Genomic DNA, 19,143 nt, shown 5'->3' with positions numbered 1-19,143 from the left:
TGACCGATGCATGTGATCGTGGTGCTACTCAAATTTGTGGGAACTACAGGGAGATGTGATATATGTTCAGAGTTTCTGTTTTTGCAACAAAATCACAGCCTGTGATTTTCTTACAGACTTACCTAAGAATCTTTTGATATTCTAGCCCATTGTAACATAACTCCTCTTAAAGTAGTGATTGAATTTAGGTGATCTTATAAAGGGGTTTGCTCCTCCTTAGCTTGATACGCTGCTTGCAGGTGAACTGCTCCTGTTGAGCTCTAATATAGGCTAACTGGAGGGTTAGGTTTTATAATACTGTATATTGCAACATCTTTCCTACAAACTCTCACAGTGATTACAAGACATTGCCTGAATGCAGATGACCAGGAGCAGTGGAGTAAAGATGCCGTACAGTGATTTAGAATCTGTTTGTAACCAGAACTTATCTAAGGCCAGGTCTACACTACGAGATTAAATCGATTTTAGATATTCGATTTCAGCTACGCTATTCTCATAGCTGAAATTGCGTATCTAAAATCGATTTACTCACCCGTCTTCACTGCGCGGGATCGATCCGTGCGGCTCGCGTGTCGAATCCAGAAGTCCGGTCGGCTAGCTGGAGTTCCGGAATCGATCTAAGCACGCTCTGGGATCGAGATATTGCGTCCAGACCAGACGCGATATTTCGATCCCCGAGCAATCAATTTTAACGCTCCGATAGGGCGCGTAGTCTAGACGTGCCCTAAGTGTAAACAGAGCTTACATTGAAGTATTCAGCCATATGGTGAGCATTGGAAGGAAGAAAAATTGAGGAATCCACGATTATGACTGTGTGACTTGGTAACCTTTCTGCAGTCGATAATGCAAGTAAATGAAATCTTTTCTATTGGTAGTGATCATCTCTTGCTCAGTATAATGCAACATTTTGGTCAAAGGCCTCCTGGCTGGGCTCTGCATGTCTGTGTCACAGTTAGCAGTGGAATCGGATGAAAGTGTTTGTGGACGTTACTTTGTTTAGGTTTCCCATATGGAACAGGTCAGCTTATGCCTACAAAGCTGGCTTGAGTCTGATATTAAAAGTACACTATGTACAAAATCATGTTCACTTAAAGTAGGTTTAAAACTAGAGCCAACCCCTCAACCTTCCCCCACACACTGCTGATAGCATCAAATTTACATTTACCAGCAGGTGGGGAATATGTCTTTGACACAAAGGCCCTACTGTTTTTGTATTAATGATCTATTAGTGGACGAGCTGTCAGCTTGCTAACCTTGTGAAAACAGGTGGTGAATTTCCTTGTCTGCTGACATCTAGGAATCCCCTCTCCTCTCCTTTGGTTAGTTCACTTTTTTTAAGTAGCTGCAGCTGTTTGCTGTGGACCTCATGCTTTTTTTTTTTCTTTTTTTTTTTTTTTTCAAGCTTAGTGATGACCCTCAAGTCAGCTGAGGAAATCATCCAATCTGATGAAAGGAAGATGACAAATCTGATGCTGGGTGGCATACTGTTGAGTGATTGTTTCATAGTAATATGTATATTTTTAACTGCTGAAAAGTCGGTAGAGCTTCAGTGTCTCAAAGATTTTTCAGGCCAGTTTTCAGGGCTTATCTGCTCTCTTTCTCTATGGCAGTTAGCAGTATGAGATTGCAGTTCAGACTCCTTATGTTACTGAGCCATCAGAGTACTGAGTCAGAACAGAGTAAGTCATGGTCCCTGCCCCAACAAGCTTAAAATCCAAGACAAACCAAAGACAGCAGATCACTCACTCAGCGTTGGCTCATTAGGAGCTGGAACCATTGCATAGCAATGCAGACACTTTAAAACTAAATTCAGATTTCCCACGCAAGTAGAATATTGGTGTCTTAATCATCAATGGGAAAGGTGGGCAAATAGATTTAGTATACCAGTGGATAAAGTTTTGTAACTGTCTTGCAGAAACTGAAATAAAATAGGGCTTCTGCAGTAGAAGGCTAGCACTACTGAGCTTCCCAGAAAACACGTGTCGTGAATTTGGGTCTCAGCTGCAGCCGAGGTGTTCAGCTTGGTTTGCTGGGAAATCCCATTGGCAGGAAATGAATCCATGCATGAAGAGTTAATTTACATAATGAAAGTTTTGTAACTGCTCTTCTTGCTATGAGTTGGATGGCTGATGCATAGTGGCAGTCTTAAGTTGCCTCTAATTAGTACTCCTATTTTGAATCTCATGACACTCTTGTGAAACCATAGAAAAGGGGAGCAACATGCCCCTCTGTGTGTGTGGAGAGTTTTATAACAAATTCCATTAAACTTGAGAGGTGAGAAATGGCAGAGTTCTACACTGTCTTAGACTTAGTGTGCATTGGAAAAGTTCTCCCAGCATAGCTATACCAACAAACGTCCCCAGTATAGATGTAGTTTATCTTGGCTAAAGCACTTAATTGCATCTACTTGAGGTTATTTGCCAAAATAAAAATGTAGTATGTGTGTCAGGGGGAAATCTCACCCCTCACCAACAGTCGTGCCAGCAGAAGTTTCTAGTTGCAGACCTGGCTTCAGAGCAGTAGCTGGAAGGTTAGGCTGTGTTGTATATTGCTTCCAAACTGTTCCTGTGGACTCAGATTTAGTTGGCTTTTATTTTTTAACCACCTTGTATTTACCAGTAGGTCCCGCCACAGGGTGGGAAGGGCTGTGAGGTCCACTTTCAAAAGGAGCTTTAAAAGTGATTACACTCTTGGCATGTTTGTTTGCATTTTGAAACATGAAAGTGTAACTTGATTATTGGAATTAGATGCATGTGGCTTATAAATTGCCATTTAGGACCAAATTCTGTTGGAACAGAAACACGAACTTAGCCCCAGAGGTTGAGCATTGCTCCCTTACTGGAATGCAGTTGATAAGGAATGTAGTGGTGAGACTTCAGGTTCTCATTTCTAAAGGGAACATTTCAGTTCAATGGTATATCTGTGTGACTTTAATTTAGTATTGTGATAACTTACTGTGTTTCCATCTTTCCCCATGGACAAAATTGTTCAACTTTAATATGAATGATTTTTTAAAGTATTATGTAGATTGTTTAGGATTTATTATAGGCAGCTGTTCTTATCTTAATTTCAGCAGAAATGATCTGGTTCAGTATGAAGGGTAGGGTAAGTTTTCTGAATCTGTTCCATAGAAAGGATTAATTTTCATTCAGAAAATATAGCTGTCTTAGACCAGTTTCATATTAGATCAAAATTTCTGGTGAGCCCTAAAATTACTCCTAGGAAATCGGGTGCTTAAACACTCCTAATCTATTTGGGGTAGTCACTAGTCATTAAAAAAAATGAAGTATGCTGTAAAAACAGGGAAGGAGGGTAAGATATCCAGAGTCTGAAATTCAGCATATCATCGTTAAGAGACATGGAAAGTGAATCAAGGGACTGTCCTAGGCACTTTGGCTGTCTGAAACAGTAAATACCCACATGACAACCATTGGCCTGACTTTCAAGGTGCTGAGAACTTGTAGCTCTTCTGCTGGATTTGTGGATGTTCTGAAATTCAGGCACCACATTCATACCAGAAAAGGAAAATTACAGTCTACAGGGGAGATGGAAGAATCTGCAAAAGTTTAGGGGTTTAGGAACAAAGAGCAATAAAATGGTGTAATAATAAGCATTTACATAGCGATTGTGTCAACTCTGCAAGGTAGATGCTCGTTTTATTAAGTGGCCTGCCCAAGCAAGGCATAAATTGAGTTTGGATTAATAGGATCAAACATTAATGGAGGAAGTTACATTCTGGGGTGGGTAACAGGTTAGAGGAGCTGTACTTTGCTTCATGTTGTGATTATTTAGTTTCCATGGTGCTTATTTAGCTGAAGTGGTAATTCTGCTGAGGCACATCAATATCCCTACTTGTGCCAGAGTTGCTTTAAACTGAATAATGACAAAGATTATTTGTCTGGGTTGGTCCATGCTCCAGAAAGTTAGGATGAAACACAGATCTGTTCCTGCAGATGCTTCACTTCACCTTAGTCTGAGGGAACATCACATAGCTCAAAATGGGGCTGGGGTTGTGTGACCAGAGATTTGTGCAGATGATCATTTCAAGAAGAAAACTCTAGCTATAAATATACTGGGGAACTAACAGCAGGTGTGAATTTGCTGAATTCACTTAAATGTTAAGTCAGACTGGGTTCAACCCATTTGTGGTTTTGGTCTGGGGAAAACTTAAGAAATCTAACTTGGTTTCCTGTTTACATTGTACACCTGTAGCAGTTATCCATATTACAGGAATAGGGTTTTTTTAATATTATGGCAAGCCTCTGCCTGCTATTTAATGTTTACAGCTCTGGTTGTAAAGAAAACTTCATGCTAGGTCTCTTCCACTTTACAGCCTCTAGTTTTAAATGTGATTCTTCCCCCCCGCCCCCGCAAATTTCCACCTTTAAACTTTGCATAGTGGTTCTGTCAGATCTTGCAGGTAAAGCAGGGTTGTGTTAGTCCTAGGTGCTGCGGGAAGCTTGTGTTGAAGATTCAATATGTGGTATTCTTCCTTCTGAGTCAGTATAGGCCCAATGCCCCAGCATATTGCTAAGGACAATATATTATTTATTTGTATTCTAGCACCTGGGAACTACTGGAGCTGCTGTTAGCTGGAGTATAAAAACTGAGGTACTGATGACTTGTTAAAAATTCCATAGCACTCTTTTCATGCATCTAAGAGGTGTCAACCCAAGAGTTCTGCCCAAATTCCATCTGGAGGGATTACATGCTGCCTACCTATCATTCCCCTTGCAGTTTAACTTGGATTCACTATATCTTTTCATTTCCTATCTCTCAGTTATGTACTTGGTTTGAACTGTTTCTAAAATGTTCTAAGGTCTTGAGATGAAAGGTGATATAGAAGGGTAAATTAGTAAGTTCTGCATGTGTGTGGTGATGGAAGTTTGCGATGTAACACAGGCTGTAGGAAGATCTCTTTATTCCATGGCATCATTACAAGAAATAGTGAAACAGATTGACTAGACTATTGCTGTGGCTGTATAAAGATGCCATCCATTGCTTGTGATCCAAGTATTTGTTCCCTGTTAATTACTGTTACAGTTTTGCACATTGCTGAAGCTTTAACCTTCTGTGAACACAGAATGGCACACTTGTTACCTTTCATTGCTGAACCAGGTGGATTTGTTCAGACTGAGTCAATTGACTGTGAAGCAATAGTCTGTTTGAACCCTAAAAATATGCAATCAGCTCTGTGGAGTGGAAGAATATTAGGTAACAAACGGACAAGAAGAGAAGATCTCAGGAAATATAGGATTGCAATATTTTGTAATAGAAAATGCCAGAGACCTGACATTCATGCTATTCATAATTTAACACTGGAGAGAGTTTCTTGTAACCCTTTAAAAGGTTTTACAGAACTGAATCCAGTGCAGTATTTTTATTGTCAATGTTCCTACCTTGGGCATCTGGATCTGATCTTGGCAATAATTAGACCTCTGTGACAGGTGGACATCTGTTATGAATTGTCAGACTGTTAGATGATTGTCAAACTTTTTAGATGTCTAGTTGCAAAGTGGTGGAAAGTGTGAAATATTTGGAAGCTGTTAGTACCTAAATCTATTTAGATTGATCTAAAGGAGGCTCTTTCAAGCTAACATTTTTCTTGAGTGTAGAAATGACAGTCTAGCCAAAATCTACTGTAACTTGTACTAAGGTGAAACCCTATCTGAAAGGTACGGTTCTTGTCAGAACTGTGTTAACTGTTCCTTCAGAATGCTTGAAATGCTCCCCCCCCCCCCCCCAGAGGCTTTTGGCCATCTGTTGAACTAACCAACTGTAATTCCTCCACCCATCTGACTAGAAGCAGTGAATGACTTTTCAGGTATGCTTCCATATTGAGTTCAAGACTTGCAGCGTAATCTCTGATGTTCACTGCTGAGCAATACTGTCATTTTAATCCTGAGCTGCTGCTTTTGGCTGGAAGACTTGGAGGGTTTGAAATGTAAAATCTGTCTTCTCTGTCTGGTTTTGTCCATCAGAATCATTGTTTGGTACAGACTGATTTGTTCTCAAGCCCTCCATCATTTTAGACAAATGCTTATTATTCCTTTTTCAGTAATGAGTATTGGTGGTTGTTTTGTACAATTGTCCGAGAAATGGTAATATGAGAGATTGTTTCCATTTTCATGGCATGGATCTGTTCTTTTTGAAGGTGTGGAATACTTTACTCTGATCTTGTTTAACGTTTGTTCTTAGCATGATTTCTTTGACCAGTGATAAGCATTTTTTTTATGAACACATTAATCACAATGTTATAAAACTATGGTATAGATTGCATTGCCTAACCCAGTCTATGCTCGAGAAGACTATTACCGTGTTTAATAGATGTGTAGCATTAGTGCAGCTGTAACAGTATTATGAACGTTTTAAACCGTAATGTAGAAAAAGTGCAGGCCTTCTACATAAAGGAGCATGGAGATTTGGCAGTGGCAGAGTGACTTTTTTGTAGGTTGGTTGGCTTCACACTTGAGCTGCCTGATACCTGGTTTTGCAGTGTTTCAGCGAAGTGGCTTTTTGTCAGGTTGTCATTTTGTAAATAGCCTTTTGCCACATTCAGCCTCTTAGTTTGCAGGCTAAGAATAGCTACAGTTGGTGTGTACACCTGGACTTGTAAATATACAGCATGTTAATTTAACCAAACATCCATTCTTGCACTGCAGTATGGCAAGGATATTGCCATCCTCTTTCTTTTACTGAATTCCGTGAAACACGACTGACCCCTTAATCCATTTTAGATCATGAATGTTTATATCTCAAAGTTCACGTGTGCTTGTGTCCCTTTGTCATTGCATGGCACTTGGTATAAAATGTGTGTTGTTTTGCTAACCATGAATTCTAATATATTATTCGTTATATTGGGTGTGTATGGTGTTTGCAAAATCATAAGCTCCTGCCACAAGGATGTTGTAGTCTAAATTAGATTTGACACAGGACATGACGGTAAACAAAAGGAGTGGGCATGAGGATCTTAGTGAATGATCATGAGAAGTTCAATGTTATGTGCACCTTTCACCCTCTTTGAACTTTCTTAAACTTAGTATTTATGGGTGGTGTCTTGGGAGTCTCGTGTCAGATCAATTTAGTACTCTTCATCTTCAGAGTACTTTGACAGTCTGTAACAATCCTTCTCATTCCCTGGATGCAGTAGGTAAGTATTTACACCTTTTACAGACGAGGGAGGATGAAGCCAAAGAGAAATGTAGAGCCCCATGGTGTGAGATGATGGCAGAGCCAGGGCTTGTGCCCAGCTCTTATAGCTCCCAGTCTCTTGATCTAACCACTAGATGAAGCAGTCTGTACCCTTTGCAAACTAAAGGTAGGATTGAAAAGAGACTTCCTGCACAGCACCTTCTTACAGTATTGACCATTTCAATGGGGTTGAGTGCAAATGAGGGCAAAAATCTATAAAGGTGAAAATTAGTACATGGGATAATTACTTGCACTGAGTTGTTTAAAGTCTTTATACAAGTTATGCTGGCTAACAGGATTATTTGCTTTTGCAACACTGATTACTTAAGTGCTCATCCTTATCATTTACTGTGTGCAGGAGACATAATCATTGCTTAATAATGCTGGGTGGGTTTTGGTTTTGTTAGAGCCTCCGATCTTGACCCCTCTGTCTAGCTGGGAGGATTTTTCATCTCCTTGTGGACTCTGGTGTATTTGGTGCTCTCCAGGTATCACAACATGCTTAACTACTATTCCAGCACCTTACTACAGTACTGGCTTAAAGAACAGAGAACACTGTTTTTGACTTGGTCTGTAGGAAGTGAAGTGAGGAGTATATTCCCATATACAGTAAGAGATGCAGTAGTAATTGGCGCAAATTGTCCTTGATGTATGTGTGCAGCACCCATTCCTCTAGGGTCACTGCAGAGTGGTGGACAAATTGGCAGAGCAGAAAAGAAGTTGATCACGGATATCTGATTTCATCTGGGAGTTCACAGTCACATAAAGATAGCAGTGAAACTTACATAAAAGTTATTGACTGCTCACATCAGTGTATTGGCACAAATAATCCTCATTTTATCTTGCATAAGACTCTACTTACTAAGACTCCTGGGAAATGGCAAGGCAGAATTTGCCAGAAGTTTTTCCTGGATTGTTTCTGAATTGTGGATGGGCACTGCCTCTTCTGTGGTCACATACCTTTTTCATTTAAACATGCTATCCTAAATTCTGTGGTCTGACTTTTTTCTTAAGAGCTTTAAATGGTTAGGGTGATGTTAGAGTTACTGGCCATCTTGAATACTTGAGAAAGCAGTCACGTGGTGTATTGGCTACATTAAAATAATTCCTGATTTACCTTGAATTTTCTTCTTTCCCTTATGAGTCATTTGACTTTTTTAAATTATATGAGCCTGCCATAAGGCGGAGCTAGCAGGTGGTAGGACAAATGTGGACTTCCATACAAGAATTAACTTTTAATATGATTGGATCTTTCAGACACTACTGTAACTAATCAATCAGGATGGGGCCCTAGTGTGCTGGGTGCTGTACACAGATCTGTACTCCACTCATTGGTGTCCCTCTCCTTCCTTCCTTCCTTCCTTTCTTCCCCTGCATCCAAGGCTACCCGGCTGCCAAATCCTGCAGTTTCTTTCTGACAGTGAGTAAAGTCATGTCACGTTATTCCAATCACGGAGTGCTGGGCTGGGTCTCCTTTCATTACATCCAATCTTGTTCTCCTTCTGTCCTACATTCCACATTATTTGGAAAATGTTTGGCTTTTAAGACACTCTGGATATGCTGACACTGCAATTATACACCCTTGGCTGGCCCATGCCAGTTGACTCGGGCTTGCAGGGCTCAGGCTAAGAGTCCCAGAGCCTTGGCTCTGGCCCCAGCCTGAACGTCTACACTGCAATTAGACAGCCACTTAGCCGGAGTCAGCTAGCAGAGACCAGCCGCAGGATTTTAAATGCATTGTAGACGTACCCTCTGGTACAAACGTGCTGTCTTTCTCTCTGCCCATGGGTTTCCAAACTATGGGCAGGTCTACACTACTGTGGGGAAGTCAATCTAAGCTACACAATTTGAGTTATGTTAGTAGCGTAACTCAAGTTCGCAGGGTCCCCACTATGCTATGTTAAGAGGAGATGCTGTCCTGTCGACTCCCCTTACTCTTACCATTCTGGTGGAGTACTGAAGTCAATGGGAGAGTGATTTGCAGTTGATTTAGTGGGTTTTCACTCAAGGCTCATCTCCACTTCCATCATAAGTTTGGACCAGTCCTAAGGAGCTACTGTGTTTGCACTTAAGAGAAATCAGTTAGTCACTGTCTTGTTTGATAAGCAACCTTACCATGCCTATAAATTCAACAGTTTGGCATATTGAATGTCTGTCTTTGGTGATTGCTAGGGACGTCAACTTCATTTGCATTTCAGTAATATTTTTGTGTTGCATCTGGCTTAGAGTTAAGAGCAAATCCATTTTCCCAGCACATGGTCATAATATTGAAGTTGGAGATGGGAAAGATCTGATACCTTAACTAGTCAGAGTTGGGATTGTATGCTGTGATGCTTGGAGATGCAAGCCATGCAGGCACACCCAGGGGTGGGAGTGACTAAGGTGTCTTTAAGCCACTTTTGTGCCATCAGGATTCCAGGGGCAGTCTCCAACTGCTTGTAGAGAACAGTGCTACAACAGTCTCCACAGACATGTGCACTATGGCCCTGTCCCCTGTGTCACAGCTGATGAGGGATCTGCCTAAACAGTGCGTGCACCTCAGGAATTTTCCCTGACTAGTTAAGAGTTTTTTACTGTGTGTGTAAATTGACAGGGGTGTGCGGTGTCCCGGAGGAGTCTCTAGAAGTAAAATTCCTCCTAATATATCTGTGCCTTAGCCTCTTCTTCCCAAGGGAGAATTGTTCCCTGTGGAGTGTTTCCTAGTAATGCTTTAACTTGAGCATTTAGATACTGCAGTGATGACGGCTGTAGGAGAAAAGCCGAAGCTAGATGGTTGAAAAGATACATGGTTATTTAAGATAAAAGGAAATGGATTCAGGGCCCAAGATCATCGCTACACCACATCTTTGTGATGAGAGAGGCAAATAGCTACAAGCAAGTCACATTGTATGTTGGCACCACCTTTAGTTGGGGGACATGCTTTTACAACTACTTGACTGGATTTTATCTTTAGTCTCCCTTTCTTGCTGTTTCGGGAGCACCCACAGCATTCGGTCTTTCTGGAGGTCATTTTTCAGAAATAGAAACACTGTATCCTTGAAATACTGTGCAAGGGTCATTTGTTGTTTAATTTATCCTGACCTGAGAGATGGCAGGGGGGAATCTTAATTTGATCACCTCTAACAAATCATTAGAAATTTTTCTTCCAAATGTCAAATACTTCCCTTCTACTGGAAGCCTCTAACAAATAACACAATTCTCTTTCATGAAAGTGTAGTGGCTTTTGACGTGTCACCTTCTTTAGCATGGTAAAAGTTAAGCAGTGTATCTCAAAGGTATGCTTAGATAGTGAAGTGATGGGTGCCTTAGAATATGTACAATAAATGAATACAGGGTATCGACATGACTAGCCAAGTGCTACCCAGAGCTGAACCTGTATGGGTCACACTGAAAATAGTGCATGTGCTGAATAAAGTGTAAAGTTATTGTAATGGTGAAAGCAACTTCCTGATAAGCTATGCAGATTGAGCCACAAGCACTAGTGCTCATCCCTTAAGCTCCAGATAACCAACACTTGTTCATAGAGAACAGCAATCAAGTATGTTTGGTTAGTTATTCTGCTGGTATACAATATTTGCACCCATAACCTGTACCTTCTACAACAGTGTTATGGTAGTGGTTTCCCTCACTGAAGGCAGGAAGTGCTTTAGTCTCACATCAACTGTAGTTTTGCACCCCTTTCACCTGCCCCAGATACACAGATAATATTTTGCATGGCTGTATATGGTGATTTTTAATGTGAGGCTGTCTGTTAACTGGGTTGGAAGCATAACTTTGATATTGTTGCGTTTGAGAAGACAAATGTGTATTGAAACAGGTGCTTGGGACTGTTCATGTCTGAGTGCTGGATGGAAGTCTAGTGCTGAAATATGAGTATGAGTCCCTTTAAAGAGACACATTGCTAATGTCTTTGCTTCTGTTTTCTAGCTGTCCCATTTCCTCCCACGCAGCGGCTCACACTGAAGGAAGTGTTTGAGGATGGAAAGCCCAGGCTTGATGTCTTGAAAAGCCACTTGGTGAAGGAAGGGCGGCTAGAAGAGGATGCAGCGTTGAAGATAATCAATGATGGGGCTGCCATTCTGAGGCATGAGAAGACAATGATTGAAGTAGAGGCTCCAATCACAGGTCAGAGAGAGCTTTCTGAAGCTGAAGTCACATATAAGGGCTGTCTAGAATCGCAAGCCACCAAAAATAGCAGATCTGCTGCTACGTCTCCTTTCCATCATTGTTCAGGCAGTAGAGGCAGCTTTTTGGTAGCACAGATAAAGTTTTCACGGAAGCTAGATATAATGCCACAGTAGCTTAGGTAAAAGTGAAGCCATGCTCCCAGTTGCTGCTATGACCTTTCCCTTCTTAGCATGTAATTCCCTTTTTTGCTGTCCTTCCTCCCTTAGTGTGTGGTGACATTCACGGGCAGTTCTTTGACTTGATGAAGTTGTTTGAAGTTGGAGGATCACCCAATAACACCCGCTACCTCTTCCTGGGAGACTACGTGGACAGAGGCTACTTCAGTATAGAGGTGACAAATAAACCTATGCCTTTGGGGATTGCCATGTTAAAGACTGAACTAAGCCTAACAAATATTTATCTCTTGCACTATTTTTAAGTTCTAATATGCTTCTGCATATGAGGAAGGCACGTTGCTTATAGGTCATCTACTTGCAGTGTGATTTGTTAGAAAAGTTTTATTAACCAATGGGACATTATTTTTGAGGCAAGTTGAAAGTTATGCCCTCAATATGTAGAGACAGGAAAACAGCTGTGGCAGGACGAATGTCTAACCCAGGGATTGGCAACCTTTGGCACACGGCTCACCAGGGTAACCACCCTGGCAGGCCGGACTGGTTTGTTTACCTGCCGCATCCACAGGTTTGGTGGATTGCGGCTCCCACAGGTCACAGTTCGCTGGTCCAGGCCAATGGGAGTGATGGGAAACGGCGACCAGCACATCCCTCAGCCTGTGCATTTCTTGCCGCCCCCATTGGCCTGGAGCAGCGAACCGCAGCCAATGGGAGCCACGATCGGCCCACCAGAGTTCTTACCCTGGCAGGCCACAGGCCAAAGGTTGCCAATCCCTGGTCTAAACTCTTGATTCTGAGTCTGTCGCTTTAATTTCACACGTGGCTGTTGTTCTGATTGTGAGCAGAGCAAGAGAGAGGGTTGATCACAGGAGCACTCCTCATATTGCCCATAACATACAAGGGAGCAGTGAGTTTCCTAGCAGAGGAAGAAGAGATCATATCTACCCATTGGCCCCTGAAGTATTTAGTGTTGCATGAATGTAGAAGGCTGGAGTTAGAAGGTGGAATTTCACCCAGAACATTGGCCCAGATGAGCCACACAATAATCACAGCGCAGTGTCCTCTGACTACATACCTAACTATGTTGTAGCTACATGCTTTGTCAGTGTAATGTCAGTCATCACACCAGGATTTTGTGGCTTTGTGCCTCCATTCACTGATCATGTGGTATTGCAGCTAGGCAAAGTTGAGAACTTTTGGTCTTAAAGGACAGATTAATTGACTTAGATCAGTAACAGTTAGCTACTAGCTCTCTGAATAGTTCCTGGTAACTGAACAAGCACATAATAGTTGTCAGGAGATGGTTAGGACTTTCTTCCATGTGGAAGAGTTACTAGTAAATCCCACAGACCCTGCAGATGCTATCTCACTTTGCATGAAAGTGGAGTTGACTATTAGAGGAGTGCTTATTCTAGGTACAGATGCAGCATACCAAGTGTCATTTGAGACTATCAGAGGGCATAAGATGGCCAAACTAATGATGCCAGGCCTTGTGGGTCTTGCTTCTAAAGGCAATAGAATAAGGTGCTGCATAGCAATTTCAGTTAATGTCAGATATGAGAACAAAGGTAATGAAGACTTGACCTATTGGAACTCAAGCAGAATTTCTGTTTGCAGAGATGAGTTAAAATACAAGTGCGGGACTACCAAAGGCAGCAATAAGGGTATTTAGTTTAAATAGTTCTTTGAAGGATATTTACTACCAGAGTATTTAGTGGGGTACCAGTGACTGATTGTGTTTTGGCAGATGCTTGGCCTCCTTCCATCCTAATACTTCTATGCTCCTACATATTGACTTTAAGCCAAGATGAGACACTGAGCAGTTACTGGGATAGTGGACACATTGATGCTTGAGAGGTTACATTTCTAGTGTTCAGCCAATAGGATTTCTGTAGCGCTGGCACTGGTGCCTTTGTGTATTCCTTCTGGAAGGGAGAAGGAATGACAGGAGTTTCATGCGATTCCTACTTAAACAGTTTGGTTTGTGCATACTCCAGTGTTGTGTGTTTAAATGTATTTACCTGCCAGAGATATTGTCGAATGCCAGCTTAATCTTTCAGTGATTTGAGGAATATTTCTTTTGTGGTGTTAAAGTTGGTAGATGAGAATTAAAGTTGTGTGTACACAACAGTGTACACTATACAGAACATGGACAGGGAGGTGGCTTCCTACCCCCCAGCCTTTGATCCTTGGGTCGTATCACAGATAGGGCTAAGTTGTCTAGCATGTGGGAGGAAGATTAAGGAGTAAGTGCTTAAGTACTGTGATGGTGGGCGCAATTTGGACTAAAAATGGGAAAGCATCAGAACTAGGAAGAAGTGTGTGCAGCAGGCAGGAAAATGGATCACCAAGTAGTCTTGCTGGGGAGAGGATTGAGCTGAGAATTTTATAATAGAGTAAAGGCAGCAAACTTGAGTTAGTCAAATTTTGCTTGACTTGGTCCCTTTTTAAGCCTAATACATCTTAAAAGTTGGAGTCCTTTGTAGAGCAACCCAACACTTTCAGTCTTAGGAGACATTTGGGACAGCTGTTCTTTGTAAGCTGTCAGCATGAATCCCTTTCATGCCATTCTTGACCCTCCTCTCCCCCTTTCCCTGTGAGTCCGCAGGGGAGATAAAGCCATGAAGCATTCTCTTTCCCCACAGAGCAAGCATTGATCTTTCACGAAGCAGGGTGGGCTTTGATTAGTACACGCGGGGGCTGATCCAAATGTCACTGATAAAATAGAATATAGAAGGCTTGCTTCCCTTGTGCTTATTGATGTGTACCTTTTCTTTCCACCTACTGCAGAGTGCTGCCTATATGTTTAGAGAGATTCCCATTTGGGAGTGTAATAAACTGCAACAGCACCAGTTTCTATAGCGAAATGGCAGCAGTTCAGCAAACAGCTTAGATAACAGCTGTGTGGGCAAAGAAGTGGCTAGTTAACAAGTGGTTAATCTAGTTCTTTATGGTTTTTTCGGGGTTTCTAACGTAAACAGTGCAAACATTTTCAGAGGTAACTGGATTCAGAAGGCCGGATGCTGTGATCTGAGGTACTTGAGTGCCTTAGTTTTGCAGGCACAGTCTCTTTATCACAGAGGTTCAAGTGGCTGTAAGGCATCCAGATTTTGCTGTGCTTTCCAGTTTAAAAAGGTGAAGAATGCTGGCATCCACAGGCCCTTTTGTGAGTCATGGCACAAGCTTGTGCATCCATATGCTGGAAGGGGATATTATCAACTGTCCGCCCAGAGCTGCTGATAATCATGACCTTTTAACTGAGTGAAATAGGACATAATTGTATAATTGCATCCTGATATATGCAGTCAGGAAGCAGGATGCAAAACTGGGGACCAGGGAGGTGTTAAGGCAAACTGTATTAGTTGTTAGGGACCCAAGTGACCCCTGGAAGATACCTGTGTTGCCATGAATATTTGATGGATTGCTAGGGTAAAAGTGGTTGTCTATAGCTTATGAGCTGAGTATTTAAATATGCCCAAAAGTCAGTTTGGTCAGCTCAGACAGAGATCTTTACCAAATTCTTTCTGGACCCCACTGTTTGTGTGTTGTAGTTTAAAAGGAACATCCCGTGGTGATAGTTAAAATGAGCATAAAGATGCAACAGTTTTTTTTTTTTTTTTATATTGTACAGAAGTGGAGGCTTCTCATTCCAAAAGGGAAATAGTCTATAGGAAATGTTTGGTCTCCGTGCCTGTCATTTAAACCCGTGATTGCAATTGGGTTTAATGAGCTCTTTCTTTGGCAGCCTTTGCAGAAGACCGGGATTGAATAGGAGCTAGAGACTGAACTCTGTCCCTCCAGAGTGCGGTTGTTGATCCATGTTGTGTAGCAGTCTGTGAGGGAAGCTGACATTGTTACTATTGCTGGTTTTGTACCTGTTCTAAGGATAAACAGGGGCATCTGGTCTCCAGAGCTGTCAGCACTAAACTCACACCCAATAAGTTAAAGGTAAAGGAATATGTTCTCATTCCGAGTCATCTCCTGTAGTGACATGCAGTCTGGATGCTATACTATAGGCTATGTGCCTAGCACAATGGAGCCTAACATACAGGCAATATCTGTGCTAAATAACATTTCATTTGTTCCATTTTTCAGACGCAAGACTGTAAGCCATTATATTACAATATTCAGAGGCTGGTTAGAATTGTGACTCGGATTGAGATCAATTCTGTGTAGCTTCCTCTTTATGAATCTTTCCTTCCTTTCATATCATGGATGCCTATCTTGGAAAAAGAGATTCATTTTGTTATAGATAGTACTGTAGGTCTCCTGCAGGTCTGGTGGTAAAAGCTGACTTGTATTCTTGCTCATAAGGAGCCATGATCTTGCAGTCTTTGTAATTCTATTATGTAAGTTCTGGCTGTTTACTGGACTGTTTGGTTTCACATATGAAACATCTAAGTTTAAAAAATAAACAGCCTGTACGCTAGCGAACAGTCTTTCTGCTGCCAGTGATGTGGAGGGTGTTTAACTATTTGTCCCCATAATCTGGAAGTGAGAGAGGAGCTTTTTTTAAAACATGCATGTAATATTTTGACTTCTATCAGATTTTTAGTCAGACACATTCTGTGTATCTTCCGCTTTTGTGGGGCGATCTCCTGTCATAGAGGCTCCTGCATACAACTGCTTAAATTCCTGTATACAGTGTATCCTGTGCACTGTATTTAGAAAAGGATCTAATGTATAAGCACCAACAGCAGGAGTGACACCTTAATCTAATTTTTCCCCTTTAAGATATCAGCTGCTAAAGGACAGGGCGCTGGACTGCGACTCAGGAGGTCTGGATTCTACATCAGATCTGCCAGTAACCCTCTGTGATGTTGGACAATTCACTTCCTCTCTCTGGCTCTCCATTTTGTCTCTTGACTGAAAGCTCTTAGACTCTGGGAATATCTTTCACTCCGTGTACAGTGCTTAGTGTGATGGTGCTCTTATTTCACATGGAAACTCTAGAGGTGCTATCATAATACAATTAATAAAACCCTGTTTTATTAAATGTAAAATAAAAGAATTGTGACCAGAAACAGAACCAGTTGTATTTATCAGTAGAGGTGAAGTGATGGTGATGCAGACCGTTTCTGGATTCATTTGCTAAATTAGATCAAAATTCGATCTAACAGATCTTGTTTTGGTTTTCAGGTATATGCACTAAGTAGAATTCCTGTAAATCTCACTAACACTAGAAGGGTGCAGCAAAGAGGTGTGATATAAAATTGCACCCCCAGAGTGCTGAGTGCTTTCTTTCTTTTGCATCCCTCAGTTTGGAGGGCAGATGTACTTTTTTTTCCATGATAAGAGGAAATCACCAAAAATTGACCTTCGGGTTAGCACTCGTGACTGGGCCAGGTAAAATGAGTTTTGTCTCACTCCAGTTCCAATTCCCAGTAGAAGTGTCCATAAAAAAAACAAACCCCACAATAGCTGTAAAAGACCCAGTTTCTGGAGCACTCCTCAGTGTGGCCAGGGTTGAGCGGATTGGGGAGACCAAATCCCTAGACTGGCCAACCACATAAGGGTTTAGACTCGTCAGGAAACCTTGCATGGCCATTGTAGCTATTCATTGTGGTTTAAGGGAACTTTGGTCTCTAGAGTGGGATTTCTAATGTAGCATATTTCACAAAATTCAAACTAAAAATTAATATTCTAGTAGACTTAAGGTGGGGCCTGCCAACCTTGACAATGTCACTAACATTTCTAACAAGCGTGCTTACCACAGCTTGGTTGACCCTGCTTGTGATTCTGATATTGCATCAGAGAGAAAAAAGCCATGATCGTTTGAAGGGAAACTGACCCCTCTCTGAGAGGGGAGGGCATGTTTTGTCTTTGCACCTTTTCTTTCAGTTTAATTCTGTTCTGTCTTGTTAGCATTATTAAAGAAAGCTGTCATAAGCTTCTCTTGCTAAACCATGTAAACTGTAAATTCACTTCAATTTTACATACCAAGCTATGTGCAATTGTAAATAGAAACAGGTTCATTCTCTACCTCATCCTGCAATAAGATTGAATAATTCTGAATATCTGTTTTGGCAGAATATTTTTAAATAGCAAGCATTTAATCATATTCCCTTGCTTTGTTCATCCATTACATTAGCTGTATCCCAGAATACATAACACATTGAAGAAAAAATGTAGTCTGAGTATAGGATAGACTTCTGAAACTTTCTTTCTGTTCCCTGCTTTGCCAATAACTGCCATTCTTTCTCTCTCTCTCCTCCCCCCCTCCTTTTCACCCCCCTCCCCCATCGGTACCTCTTTTCCAGTCTATAGAATGGCAATACACCTCTACCCTGATATAACACTGTCATCAGGAGACAAAAAATCTTACCTCCATTACAGGTGAAACCGTGTTATATTGAACTTGCTTTGACCCACCGGAGCGCGCAGCGCCCCACCCCCCCAAAGCGCTGCTTTACCGCGTTATATCTGAATTCATGTTCTATCCGGTCGCATTATATCGGGGTAGAGGTGTACTTACCTGTTTCAGAAGAGGGATGGAAGGTTTATTATTTATGAGCACTTTATATATGCAATTTTTATTCATTTGTAAATCTCAGCTGGCTTTTTAAAATGAACATATCTCTGTTTATAATGCTAGTTATGTATTTGCATAAAGGGACTCTTGAAAAGATTCTTCAGTTTGATTCCTTATGCTTCATTTAGGAAATGTTCTGTCATGCTTTATTGCAGGCAGTTCTGATCTCCCCTTTTGTAAGCAGTGGTATGTTACAAAAGTAAATCTTTTGTATGAGAGTCAGTGTATAAGGGAAGAAATTAAATATTCGTGTGTGCCTCGGTGTGTGACTTAAAGCTTTAAGGTTACAGACAAAAGGAAAGTTGCATTCTTAAATCTAGTAATCCATAATTGTCTCAAGTTGCTACTGAGATGTAACCATTTAGTAATCTGTTTCTAGGCACAGAGCCTTGGAAAAATCTGGATAACGGATCTCTTTGTAAAACACCAGCTAAAAAATCACATGAATGCAACTGTAGTTATCGCTTTTACTTCTTATCATGGCTCCTATAGAAACATCAACAGGCTGTTCAGTGCTCTTTGAACTATGTTTCCCCTTATGTGTTACCTTTCTCAACACCAATGATTTTTCAGGTACTTGTGAAATATCCGTACACCAATTGAGACTAAAATGTAAAGTCTGAGTTAGTCTGTAGATTTTACTTGGGCAGTGAAACCAGCTTAGTCAGTTCACTGATCTTCTGTTTCCATCCCTCATGTCAATTTGTGTCATTTATAGTAACTTTTGTTTTCTGGTTCTCAGGTGCTAGGCCTGATCTGTGACATTGAGGTTGCAAACACACCAGGATAAAATTGAAATTGCAGAATATTTATAAATTTGTGGGAACATTTCTCCTATAAATAGACTTAGTAAAACATTTTATTCTGGATCTAAACGGGCTACCTAAATTGCCTGACAATGTTGCGTTATCTGTAGTAATATTTAAAATTTAGGTTTGTGTAAGCATGTCTCTTCCTTTAAGGTTTAAATTCTGTAACATTCAGAGAGATGCTTCAGAACTACATGGGACTCTGGAAATCCTTACATTTACGTAGGCAGAAAGGCTCCTTATTCTCTGGAGATTTTAATGTTTCAAATGAGTAAATCAAAGCTTGCCTGGAGGTTCAGTATTGAAGTAC

At 41.2% G+C, this 19,143-nt stretch overlaps 1 protein-coding gene across 7 annotated transcripts in view; it reads left to right on the top strand.

The window, feature by feature from the left end:
* PPP3CC (protein phosphatase 3 catalytic subunit gamma) overlaps positions 1-19,143 on the top strand; it is a 52,412-nt gene that overhangs the window by 7,826 nt on the left and 25,443 nt on the right. For all 7 annotated transcript variants that reach the window (XM_032800884.2, XM_032800886.2, XM_032800888.2 and 4 more), the window contains exons 2-3: positions 11,119-11,316; positions 11,586-11,710. In XM_032800884.2, coding sequence (XP_032656775.1) covers positions 11,119-11,316; positions 11,586-11,710 — 323 coding nt within the window. The remainder of the gene's footprint in view (positions 1-11,118; positions 11,317-11,585; positions 11,711-19,143) is intronic.

This window comes from Chelonoidis abingdonii, chromosome 2, assembly GCF_003597395.2.
Source record: "Chelonoidis abingdonii isolate Lonesome George chromosome 2, CheloAbing_2.0, whole genome shotgun sequence".
NCBI classification, from domain to species: domain Eukaryota; kingdom Metazoa; phylum Chordata; order Testudines; family Testudinidae; genus Chelonoidis; species Chelonoidis abingdonii.
Note: the sequence above shows the minus strand (reverse complement) of the source record. Positions and strands in the feature narration are given on the sequence as shown.